The following is a 13,388-nucleotide window of genomic DNA, read 5'->3' on the forward strand; positions in this document are numbered from 1 at the left end:
GAACAGTTACTGGTGCCATTCCTGGGTCAGAGCGGCTATAGATGTGAACAGTAACCATCTCTATTTATATGGCGCCAACGTCTTCTGCCGCGCTTTACAAGCAGGGGGTTCACCAACAAGTCAGCAGTCAATACTAGAGGAATGAGGGCCCTGCTCACAAGAGCTTACAATCTATAAGCAGCACTGTGCTGGGCTGTTGTGGTAAGATAGCATTGAAATTACAGGGATATTCACAAAATGACAGGTTATCCACACGATAGTGTCTGACTGGTGGTGGTCCGGTCACAGTGACCACACGGCTCGCCAGAGTAGGGGTCCCATGTCGTTTGAGTGGAGTTATGCTCAGACTTCCATACAGTACCGCGCTCTGCCGTCTCCGGCAGTTCCTTATTGTTTTAATCGATAGCGGATGTAGGACCCTGCTCTTGTGATCGTCGGGGGTCCAACCCTGTCTTGTGGAGAGCCATTTCTTTTCTGGCCAGGTGGGATTTCCGTAGCCGCTCTTGTCCCCAGCAGTTTTAATCAGCGTTCATCTTGCCGATTGTGCTGCGCCGAGTATTTAGGAACATTACCTCCCTAAATTGCTTTAGTTAATATCATTATGACCCGCCGAGCGCTCTCCTGTGTCTTGGACCAGCGCCTCCATGTTCAGTGTTTAGAAAGGGAAAGCCTCCATCCATTATGAGGAAATATGAGAAGGCTCTCAGCGAGCGGAGATGTCAGCTGAATTTTACTTTTCTCTAATTTAATAATGGAGCCGCCCATCCACTTCCAAAGAGATTTAAACCCTGACCACGTCCCCTCCGTTACATTACTTTCCGTCAAAGCGGAGAGCTGCCGTGTAGATGGGAGCTTTCAGTCTGTGGGGCCCGCGCCAGCGAATTACCACAGTCAGCGAGCAGCGTCAGGGACACCTGAGGATGAATTTACTCTAATTTACTGATTCCTCTTAGAGGATTATCACATAGCCTGGAAGGAACAGCGGCAGCGAGGCGCCGTCCAACTTCTGTCCATAAATCCACAGTGGGACTCTGCTTGAAATTACACAGAAGGGGTTTCCAGCTCCCTCTGGATGGGTGTCATAGTAATGAATGGTGGTCAGTGTGGTCAGCTCAGAAATCAATGGTAACTCGCACAGAAAGTCGGAAAAAGGAGCTCAGCAGTCATCTCCTTATCACTGGCAGGATTACAGTGATGGGTAACACACACACACACATATATATATATATATATATATATATGATCCACCATTCACCTCCTCCACAATGATTTCTGCACAGGCCACAGAGCATGCCCACAACACTCTGCCAGAAATAGATGACGATCACAGCTCATCTTCTCCCCCTCTCTGCACAATCCACAACACTCTCCCATAAACGTCATTGGGGGAATTTATCAAGCCCTTTACAATTTTGAGGCATGCAGTTTTTTTGAGCAGTTTTTGTGATTCTGGTTCTAACAGCTCCAGTGCATGCCAATGAGTCCTGCTATTCATGAGTCTCTCTCCGCCCTCACACCGCCATTGATCGACAGTTTTTTTTCCAACTGAATTAGCAGCAGGGGGCGGAGAAAATCGGGGCTCATGAATATTCAGGACCTTGGTCACATAAGTCACACAGGTAGAGTGTAAGCAGAAAGGAGGACCCCCATGGGACAGCGGGAACGTGCTGCGGGGGGAGGCTGTGGACCAGTGTGTCAGCTGTACAAGATGTCAGCAAGATGTCAATCAAAAAAGTGACCCAGTATTTTGCCAAGGGGATCATAGGGTACTTTCACACTAGCGTTGTTATAATCCGGCAAACTGTATACAAACTGATATCCTTGTTTTCCGGATCCTCGTATATCCCGGCGCATGAGCAGACAGGAAAACCGGATCCGACTACGCTGCAATTTCCACTCCACTTGGTACCGGATCCGGCATTAATACATCTCTATAGAAATGAATGCCAGATCTTTGTCCGGAAAAAATACCGTAGCATGCTGCGGGATTGTGTCCGGTTGAATACCATAAAAGTGACGGAACGGAAGACATCCTGATGCATACTGTACGGATTGCTTTCCATTCAGCCTGCATTGGGACAAAACTGATGCGTTTTTTTTCTGGTATTGAGACCCTTTACTGAATCTCAATACTGGAGAAGAATAACGCTAGTGTGAAAGTAGCCTAGGGCTAGCGGCAGGGGAGTCCGGCAGGGTGTTCCGACGGGTGAACAGCCTGTCATATCTGTCCTGCCGCTAGTTCACGTGTGCCCCCGGACTGCCGCTCCGTCCTTATTGACGGCGGTGAGAGGCAGTCGGACTAAAAATACTGCATGCCGCCGAAACTCCACCCATACCCCCATTATAGTCAATGGGGACGGAGCGGCAGTCCGGGGGCACACGTGAACTAGCGGCAGGACCGATCCGACAGGAGTCCCCTGCCGCTAGTGTGAAACTAGCTTTAGTTAGGACACCATAAAACTGGTAACAGATTCCCTTTAGTAAATGATCAGACAAGATGGCTGCCACCATAGCCACGTGCAGAAAACAGAATAAAAAAAAATCTGCCATCAGAAGATAAAAAACTGATTTTTTTACATATGAATATTTTAGTTAAGAAAAATATAGGCGACTCTTCTTTCCTTTCCTTTTCTTTTTTTTTTCTTTCCTTTCCTTTCTTCCAGAATTTTTTTTAAATGATTTCCTATCCTTCGGAAAGGCAATCCGTGCCCGTTCAGTGGGGGTCCGACACCGTGTACCCCAGCCAATTAGCCGCTCAAGAGCTGGGACTGCTCCATCCACTGTCCTGCCCTCTGGTAGAAATGCCTATTCTTGTCCCAAAAATCAGACCAGATTAGGACCTGTTCTTTTCTTTTCTTTTCTTTTTTTTTTGTGGGGCCATGGCAATATGAATGCGGACAGCACACTGTGTGCAGTCTACACATTCAAATGAATAGATCCGAATCTGATGCACACAAAATGTGGATCAGATGCGGACCCAAACTACGGTCGTGTGCATGAGCCCTTATCCTGAGGATAGAACATCATTCCTGGAATGATCTGTTATGTCTGTCTGTCCGTCCACATAGGATATGAGGATGGTTACTGGAAAGTTCCTTTGTAGTTTCGTGGTTTCTCCACTTGAATCCGGTGTTCAGACCAAATCCTGTTTTTTTTCTAATTGTCGAGCAGCGCCGTCCGCTGTAAATGTCTTTTTGTTGTGTGTCTGACTGAGCCGCGCGCTTCCATCATCCAAGGTCAAGTGCTCCGCGTCAGCAGGACGGAAAGCTTTCTGCAGAGTATTTCCAATTCTTCTCTGCAGGTCTCCGCTCTGATTTGCATCATGGCAGATTAATGGAGCTTTTGGGTTGCCGTCGAACAGTGCTTATGGTCTATTTGCAGGAAGGCGCTCTCCTGGCAGGCTAATATTTTAGCACGGCCGCGGCGGTGAACTCACCATAAATCTGAAGACGTCTGAACCATTGTGCGCTCGCTCTAGTTGTAATGTGTCCTATACAAACCGGTCTGCTTGGTGCATCTATCTCAATGGCAGCTCTTAGATGGAGAGATGGTGCCTTATGTATTAAAGGGGGTCTGTCAGTCGGGAGGGGGAGGTAAGAGGGCTGCGTAGAAGAAGCCTCCATACGTGAGCCCTCCGTGCGGCTGATCGGACCCCTCTGTTCTTACAATGGTCTTTACGTGATTGATCTGCTTCTGACGTGGTATTTCCTTTATTCCGAGCTTCATTGATTTTCGCGGCGTTTAGTGGTGGACAGACGAGGCCGAAGTCACCTGCTGACATCAACTATTCGCTTGGCGTATATCTAAAATACGGCTTTACGTGCTCAATAGAAAAAGCTCTGTATTTACTGAACCCGCCCTGACGTCATGCTGAGGCTTGTGCTTATACTTAGCAGCTAGTCTGAAGAAACTGAGCTGCAGTGTAAAACATTGGGGGGATCAACAAAACAGTAGCCTGCACCTTGGATGAGATGAGACGCGGACTTCAGATTACTATAGACTTCATTGATCATAGCTGTGTATTAATGGCTCAGAGCTTCAGTGTAAAGCATGGGCAGAGCTGCAACCTTAGCTTCGGAGGGCATAGGAGGCAGATTTCAGACAGTTTAGCAAAGCTGTGTACTAATGGATGAGAGCTGCAGTGTAAAGCATGCAGAGGGGAAGAGCAGCAACCTGAGCCTCAGGGTCCAAGGTAGTCTGAAATCCACACCTGTCTCATCTGAGCCTTAAGGTGCCGCCCTGTCCCTCTGATACTTTATACTGCAGTTATGATCCCTTAGTGCACAGCTATGATCAATGATTTCAGTTTTGCTGCACTGTCTGTCACAGTTTAAGATAATCTGAAATTCACCTCCGATGTCTGCTGCTCAGCCTCTCCAGATGCTTTACAGTGCAGCTCTGATCTGTGCATGGCTGTGATCAGTGGCTTTGCTGCACTGTCTGTTGGAGTTTAAGGTAATCTGAAATCCATCTCCTGTCTCGTGCAGCAAAACTGAAGTCACCGATCATAGCTGGTGTTACTAGTAGAGTACAGCTGCAGGGTAAAGCATGTAAACAGGTAAAGCGGCAATCCAAGCCTCGGTTAAGACAGGACATAGATTTCAGACAATGCATCTAAACTGGAGACCGATCCCATCTCAGCCCTTTATTAAGTAGAAATTAAATGCACGTGCCGCCAGGTAAAATAAATAGCACTTCTGGGGGTGATTTGAAGACCTCGACTTAATGTCTGCTGTATGGATTACCGGCCGGCCTTATGCGGTTTCTTCGCTCAGTAATAATGCCGCCACATGTATGGCACACGGTTTTCTCATCTTTCCATGAAGCCGTCTAGTGATCTGGATGAAATAATGGATTTATTTTCCATGAGTAGATATTTTTTTTATGAAATGTAAAACTGAGTAAATGTGATTGGAAGCGCTGGACAACCGCAGACCTTTATGAGTGTAATCTCAGCCGTCCCAGAGGTGCATGCCCCTGCGCTGATTCCCCCTCCGCGGCGGTTACTGATGCTGGAGCGTTCTGACTGTCAGACCCGTCTGCTGTTTACTAGTCAGACCCGTTCGTTGCCTGCCGCGTTCATTAAAAGCTTTATGGCCCTGGCATCATCCGTGTCTGTCTGTATTTTCTGGTACGTGTACCCTGCCCCCCGCAGCTTCGTAGGGCTGAGTCCCAGCTTTGTGGCGGCTGCACGCTGGGTTATTATCTGCAAATGTCTGATCTAATTTTCAGCAAATTTGTGTTTTGTGTCCCCCCCTGAATGTTCCCCTGAACCGAACCTACAGCAATGTCTCATCATCTGCCTGACTGTGCTCCAGGGAGCATGCGCTCTTCATATTGAATGTCAAAAGACTAAATGCAGATGCGCAGGTGTCGGGGGTGCATTGGCCACCTACCCTACAGGGCCGATTTCCAGGGGGCCACCCCGAGCCCTCCTCATGGCTGCTGTCCAGGTACATAACCATCTGATGCTGTCAGAATGCACCTCAACTGTATTACCGTCCTGGTATGGTGATAGGACAGTATTTTATGCTGCACTGTGGTATTTGGTTCTCCTGGGGCGGTATTTTATGCTGCACTGTGGTATTTGGTTCTGCTGGGGCGGTATTTTGTGCTGCACTGTAGTATTTGGTTCTGCTGGGGCGGTAATTTGTGCTGCACTGTGGTATTTGGTTCTGGTGGGGCGGTATTTTGTGCTGCACTGTGGTATTTGGTTCTGCTGGGGCGGTATTTTGTGCTGCACTGTGGTATTTGGTTCTGCTGGGGCGGTATTTTGTGCTGCACTGTGGTATTTGGTTCTGCTGGGGCGGTATTTTATGCTGCACTGTGGTATTGCTGCCCCTGCCTACTTCTGCTGCCCCTGCCTACTTGTGGCTTGTGTTGGCCCGTCTTCGGTCAGTTTGGACTCGTTTACAACATGGGGCCACATTTAGTTTTTTTTCTAGGGCCACTTTAAGTGCCCAGTCTGCCTCTGGCATTGGTAGTTCTGAAAATGATGTGCAAGTCACCACTCATGGGCAATCCTCCCCTGTAATTGACACTCCGCAGTGCTGGCGACTTTATTAAGGCTACTTTCACACTTGCGTTCAGAGCGGATCCGTCTGGTGTTTGCACAGAGAGATCCGCTCCTATAATGTAGACGATGGGATCCGTTCAGAGAGGATCCGTCTGCATTATAGTTTAGAAAAAATTCTAAGTGTGAAAGTTACTCAGACGGATCCGTCCAGACTTTACATTGAAAGTCAATGGGGGACGGATCCGTTTGAAAATTGAGCCATATTGTGTCAACTTCAAACGGATCCGTCCCCATTGACTTACATTGTAAGTCTGGACGGATCCGCACGCCTCCGCACGGCCAGGCGGACACCCGAACGCTGCAAGCAGTGTTCGGGTGTCCGCCTGCTGAGCGGAGCGGAGGACAAACGGTGCCAGACTGATGCATTCTGAGCGGATCCGCATCCACTCAGAATGCATTAGGGCTGGACTGATCCGTTCGGGGACGCTTGTAAGAGCCTTCAAACGGAACTCACAAGCGGAGCTCCGAACGCTAGTGTGAAAGTAGCCTAACTCTGCTGCATTAGGACGCAGGTACAATCAGTGACTCCAGCTTGGATGCATTGGATGTTGGAGACTGGAGTAGTGTGAAATCCATCCTCCGCCATGCTTTACATTGCAGCTCTGCTTGTTCACATTACAGCTAGGTCAGAATAATTGTAAAGCAATATCTGATTCCTGGACATAGAGGGAAATGATTGTGGATGAGTATGGGTCGTTAATCCTGGGACATAGAAGAATCCAGGTGCCTCTAATGTAAGTTCATCCCTGACATGCATCCGTATAAGCCAGACGTGTGTCATGGCGGATTATCGGGCCGGGGTTGTGACTGCTTTATTGACTTTTTCAATTAAGCTTAATGACTTGGTCACACTAATTACAATTAAGTACTATCGGTTTATTGATCTACAAATCCACATTTTTCACATAGATTTATTAAAAGCGGTAAGAATGGAAGCAGAATCGATCCCGGTGTCCGTACTGAGCAACTATGGCGGTGGCTCAGCGTGCACCGTAGCGGTTTTATCTGGCATTGTCATGTGTACCTGTTTTTAAGAAATAGTGGACACTGAGGGGGAAGCCACTGAGGCGCAGCTGTCCCAATTTAGCACCACTTCTGTCTTACAAGCTATATCCACCTGCATAGAGGCGGGCGAGACATAAAGGGAAAGTCACCCACATCTGCAGGGACCAGGTAATCAATGTCTGTGGGCACCTAAGTGAAGGGTCACATCATGGCGTGTTAGACCCACCTCCGTGTACGGGAGATGAAGATCAGTGGACATTCACGCTTCATGTTTATTAAGAGCTGTTAATATATATTGTTCTGTCCGCATTGAATCTCATCTGGTTTATTTCTTAGGACGCATCTTTCCCAGTCTTTCTCGGACTCCTCGCCGCAGACTCCACAAGATCTTTCCACAGGCAATCTGTCTACGAGTGGGAGACATGAAAGCACCAGGAAAGATATAAAGCAGGAGAGAAAATCTATGGACACGTTCCTGGTAAAAACCAGCTCAAAAATATCCAGAAGATCCTCCGGCGCTGCAAATGTCTCCATGGGGACCGCACTGGATGGCTACCTGTTTGCCCCATCAAGCTCCACCAGATCAATCAAACAGGAACCTGGTGTCACCGATCAACCATCAGAGGAGGTGTCTGCACCCAGTAACCCCTCCACATCCCTGGCAAAAGTTAAAGGTAAGTCCCCGGTGACCTACAGGATGAGGTCCTCCTATTGCAATCACTGTCCACATGGCGTCATCTTCTTGACACTGGTTGTAGATTTGCTCCTTTGGACTTCAGAAAGTCTCCATGTACCCAGGCTGTAAGGATCATCAGTCATTGTAGATGGCACCTGATGATGATGATGCAGGGAGTTGATGGAACTTATATCTAGAATGAGATAACCCTCTGGTGCCATGCCGGAACATATCTGTAAATCTCTCCATCTTGTCTCTTGCTCTATTTCTGGTGTTCATTGCAGCACTGCTGGATGGAGCTGGAATGGGTACGCGTTGTTTTTGTTTTTATTTTTAATTTTTTGTTACCTTGTGAACTGAGTCAGTATATTGCATTAATTCTGCCTCTTGTCTTCCAGTGGAATGCCCTGTGTGCGGAGTTGGCATTTTGGAACAATACATGAACAATCACCTAGACAGCTGCCTTACTAGGGATGAGAAAAAAGAGAGTCTGCGCAGGTAAGGATGACTGCTGCAAACATGCACTCACAGCAGCGCTCACACATGCACTCACAGCAGCGCTCACACATGCACTCACAGCAGCGCTCACACATGCACTCACAGCAGCGCTCACACATGCACTCACAGCAGCGCTCACACATGCACTCACAGCAGCGCTCACACATGCACTCACAGCAGCGCTCACACATGCACTCACAGCAGCGCTCACACATGCACTCACAGCAGCGCTCACACATGCCCTCACACATGCACTCACAGCAGCGCTCACACATGCCCTCACACATGCACTCACAGCAGCGCTCACACATGCCCTCACACATGCACATAGTTTGGGTTTTACAGAAGTTTGCAGCAGATTGACCTTTTTTCCTGTGTTTTCTTTTATGCTTAATGGGCATGCTTTATAACAATCACGTCACTGTTACCTGACCTTTCTGCACACAGCCATCTGTACTTGACATGCGGGATTACGTTGCTCATGTATGGTACAGATGGAGGATGATGCTGCTCGTGTATGGTATGGATAGAGATGACGCAGCTCGTGTATGGTACAGATGGAGATGATGCTGCTCGTGTATGGTACAGATGGGGGTGATGCTGCTTCTGTATGGTACAGATGGGGGTGATGCTGCTCGTATATGGTACAGATGGGGGTGATGCTGCTCGTGTATGGTACAGATGGAGATGATGCTGCTCGTGTATGGTACAGATGGGGGTGATGCTGCTCGTGTATGGTACAGATGGGGGTGATGCTGCTCGTGTATGGTACAGATGGAGATGATGCTGCTCGTGTATGGTACAGATGGGGGTGATGCTGCTTGTGTATGGTACAGATGGGGGATGATGCTGCTCGTGTATGGTACAGATGGGGGATGATGCTGCTCGTGTATGGTACAGATGGGGGTGATGCTGCTTGTGTATGGTACAGATGGGGGATGATGCTGCTCGTGTATGGTACAGATGGGGGTGATGCTGCTCGTGTATGGTACAGATGGGGGTGATGCTGCTCGTGTATGGTACAGATGGAGATGATGCTGCTCGTGTATGGTACAGATGGGGGTGATGCTGCTTGTGTATGGTACAGATGGGGGATGATGCTGCTCGTGTATGGTACAGATGGGGGATGATGCTGCTCGTGTATGGTACAGATGGGGGATGATGCTGCTCGTGTATGGTACAGATGGAGATGATGCTGCTCGTGTATGGTGCAGATGGGGGTGATGCTGCTTGTGTATGGTACAGATGGGGGTGATGCTGCTCGTGTATGGTACAGATGGGGGTGATGCTGCTCGTGTATGGTACAGATGGGGGTGATGCTGCTCGTGTATGGTACAGATAGAGATGACGCAGCTCGTATATGGTACAGATGGAGATGATGCTGCTCGTGTATGGTGCAGATGGGGGTGATGCTGCTCGTGTATGGTACAGATGGGGGTGGGGGATTGTGCCAGCAGCTCTAAATGCACCAGGTTTGGCGGTGGAGCCTCTTCTGTTCCATTGCTGCAGGTTGAAGTGATATATAATAGACTGCAGGGAGTGCGAGGATCTTCTTGTGGTGACACAGAGGTCAATCTCACTTTCGGCGGTCAGTTAGCAGCTGCCATCCTGAGGCAGAGCAGCTGGTGCCTGGCGTTGTGTCCCTGGCATACAGTGTGGCACATCTGTGTCTCTGAGTTCCTATCAAGCCCTGTGAGCTGTGGCGGGATGTGAACTGAAGCCGTTTTTCCATCGGATTCGCCTCGCGGCGGCGGCAGGACTTGGCCGGGTGCTTGTTTATTCCGTCCTGCAACATTTCACATTGATAACGCTCTGTGTCAGGAGGAAATATTTGCTGATGCTAAATAAAGCTACGATTTGTTTTCCTGCTTTTTTTTTATTATTTTTTTTACAAAAATTGTGGGAGATTAAGAAAGCAAATGTCCTTTGTCAAGATGCTAAAGTTTGTAGTCTGCCTTTTTTTAAATGAAATCTTATTCTGGGAAATCTGGGAGACAATCAGTATGGCTGCTATGATCGCTCTCACGGGGTGGTTACCTAGTTTTCCTAGGATAAAAGGCCCACATCTTATCTGAGGTCCGATTGCATGAGGGGGCTGTAACTGTCCGCTGAATGATCATTTGATTGTGCTCCCTCCTAATCATACATATGCATGCCCGGTTTGGCTGAGCATGCATATGTGGTGAATGAGGACAAGGAAGAAAGCTGCTGCCAGATGCTGCCGGTGGCGGAGGGAAGAGAGGGAAGGAATGAGAGATGGAAGAGGGTAGAGAGATAGAGAGAACGGGAGAAAGATGGAAGCAGGGAGACTGATGTAGCAAGAAGGGAGAGAGACGTAGCAAGAAGGAGGAGAGAAGGGGGAGAGAGGGAAGGAGGAGAGTGATGGAAGGCGGGAGAGAGGTGGATTGTGATTAAGAAATGAATAGTTGCTGCTGAGGTGTCTGGCAGTAGCTTTCTCCCCTCTCCCGTTTCAGAGTACATGCATGCTTGGCTGAGCCCAGCATGCATATATTTAGTAGCAAGGACTGGGAGAGTGCTCATGTGCATTGCTGGCCTGACACCGCTGTTCTGTTTCCAGCCCTGTGGCCCCTTGCAGCACATATGCAGAGAACGACGTGCAGCCATTTCTGATCTGAGATTCTATACATCTCGTCAGCTGGTAATTAACCCTTCATTCTTTATGGATGTTTTGAAAAAATAAATTCACCAGGAAGTGTAATAATTTAATTCCCTTAAGGCTCTGGAGCGCTGAATCCTTACTGCCTCCCCGTCCATCCTTCTTCATCAGTGCTTTTAATTTCACACCGTCCTGACCTCAGGCCGCAGTAGAATTTTTATTATGGGATTGGTTATTACTATCCTGCTTCTCCTTAAGCCGGACGTGTTCGTCTGATGGCGTTTTCTGTGCCTCCTAAGCTGTTTTTCTGTTTGTGGCCTTGTTTTGCTCAGCGCTCCGTCACCCGCTCTTTACATCCCTGGTTGCTGTAGTTTTCTTCCTTGTTAAATGCTTTGCATCTTGACGTTCATTCAGCTCCGTTGGGGGTTATGCTCCTGTGAGATCCATTGTTTTAATTTATTTTTTGTTAAGTTTTACTTTTCATCAAGCTTTGTTGACTTTACTGTACAGTACGTTTCTACAGGAGCTTCTCTGGGACTATTCCAGTATTTGTAGGCTCGCTTCTCTGGGACTATTCCAGTATTTGTAGGCTCGCTTCTCTGGGACTATTCCAGTATTTGTAGGCTCGCTTCTCTGGGACTATTCCAGTATTTGTAGGCTCGCTTCTCTGGGACTATTCCAGTATTTGTAGGCTCGCTTCTCTGGGACTATTCCAGTATTTGTAGGCTCGCTTCTCTGGGACTATTCCAGTATTTGTAGGCTCGCTTCTCTGGGACTATTCCAGTATTTGTAGGCTCGCTTCTCTGGGACTATTCCAGTATTTGTAGGCTCGCTTCTCTGGGACTATTCCAGTGTTTGTAGGCTCGCTTCTCTGGGACTATTCCAGTGTTTGTAGGCTCGCTTCTCTGGGACTATTCCAGTTTTGTAGGCTCGCTTCTCTGGGACTATTCCAGTATTTGTAGGCTCGCTTCTCTGGGACTATTCCAGTATTTGTAGGCTCGCTTCTCTGGGACTATTCCAGTATTTGTAGGCTCGCTTCTCTGGGACTATTCAAGTGTTTGTAGGCTCGCTTCTCTGGCACTATTCCAGTATTTGTAGGCTCGCTTCTCTGGGACTATTCCAGTGTTTGTAGGCTCGCTACTCTGGGACTATTCCAGTGTTTGTAGGCTCGCTTCTCTGCTCCAGAGCTGCTATGTCTTACCGGATCATTTTTTGGTAGTTTTGTTTCCTCCCTGCATTTTAACTCTTCTCCTTTAGGTTAGAGCAGTGTTGGAGTCTGAGATCGACCTCCTGAAATGACCGGTCTACTGCTCCATCTTTCCTCTCGCTTTACACTTCTGCTGTGCTCAATTAGGGCTCGCCTTTGATCAGTTTATGGTCAGGCCCCTTACCCAAGGATTGCAGAACAGAAAGCAGCTGGGGCCCAAGTGAGAAAAAGATTATTGGGTGACCTCTGTACATAGACTGAGTGGGGTGAGCCTCAGAGACGGAGGAGTCTGGAATCTGCATTATACTACCAACACTGGTCATAGTACTTTTACCTTTTACCCCTACTTATAGGCGTCGATTAAATTCCCCCTCTTTGGTGGTATCCATTTCCTAGTTTTTTGCAGACCCTCCATCTCTTTTTGCTTTGCTATTGAAAGTATGAGCCTTCTTGATGTGGCTGGTAGCTCCGGATGAACATAGTTATAGGTGCTGATGGCTAGTGGTGGGCGATGTTCCGTGTAATTCATCAGCACCCCGATCACACTGAACTGCAACATGGCTCCATTAAAGTGAATAGGGATGGTTGCACTGCCGGGTGGCTGGGAGCTGCTGTGCACTGAAAACTTAGGAGGGGGCACAGCTCTGCAGACCCCTATATTCATAGGATCAGTCTGAGGGGGTGGCATATCCCAGCGATAAGCTGTAAATATACCTCTTTAATAAATCAGGTCCTGCAGTAGATGGGGCCTCCTGGAGTAAATACTTTGTCCTGTAAAGACCATCTGTCACCATTACAGTACCAGCTGAAGGCCTGCGACAGGAATAATCCGGCGTCATTAGTCTCCATCCTGGCACGGACGAGCATTATTAGGCTGCCCCAGATCTCATTAGGCCGATATTGACACCATTACTGCCACATTGCCGTTGTTTCCAGCAGCTCCGATGTAGTAATTTGCAGGTCTGAATTCACTCCGATTGCTGAAATTACTGTTAATTAGATGTAACGCTAACAGAAGAAAAAATATATTTGTAAAGACCCTTCGGTCCTGCAGGGAAGACCCCGTGGATGAGCAGCAAAGGGATGAACACTCATCGACAGATGAGCAGAGACCGGTGCGGATCATCAGTCGTCCGGTCGCCCTATTTCTGCCTGTACACAGCGGCTGCAAGCTCTGCTTCTTTATACAGTCAGAGGGCTGACGCGTTTCACAGTCGTCCAGGTCTGCTAATAATAATAATCCTCAACCCTCCGTTAGAATGGATTAGCTGGAAGGCAGGCAGATTAATGGAAATTGTGATTTCTTCAC

General features: G+C 48.2%; 1 protein-coding gene across 1 annotated transcript in view; it reads left to right on the top strand.

Moving 5' to 3' along the window:
* The window catches only part of RAD18 (RAD18 E3 ubiquitin protein ligase), a 241,939-nt gene that overhangs the window by 57,480 nt on the left and 171,071 nt on the right, over positions 1-13,388 (top strand). Inside the window, exons 5-6 of the mRNA XM_044301938.1 lie at positions 7,418-7,755; positions 8,156-8,255. Of these exons, the coding sequence (XP_044157873.1) occupies positions 7,418-7,755; positions 8,156-8,255 (438 nt within the window). The remainder of the gene's footprint in view (positions 1-7,417; positions 7,756-8,155; positions 8,256-13,388) is intronic.

The sequence above is a fragment of the Bufo gargarizans genome, chromosome 7 (assembly GCF_014858855.1).
Source record: "Bufo gargarizans isolate SCDJY-AF-19 chromosome 7, ASM1485885v1, whole genome shotgun sequence".
In the NCBI taxonomy this organism is placed as follows: domain Eukaryota; kingdom Metazoa; phylum Chordata; class Amphibia; order Anura; family Bufonidae; genus Bufo; species Bufo gargarizans.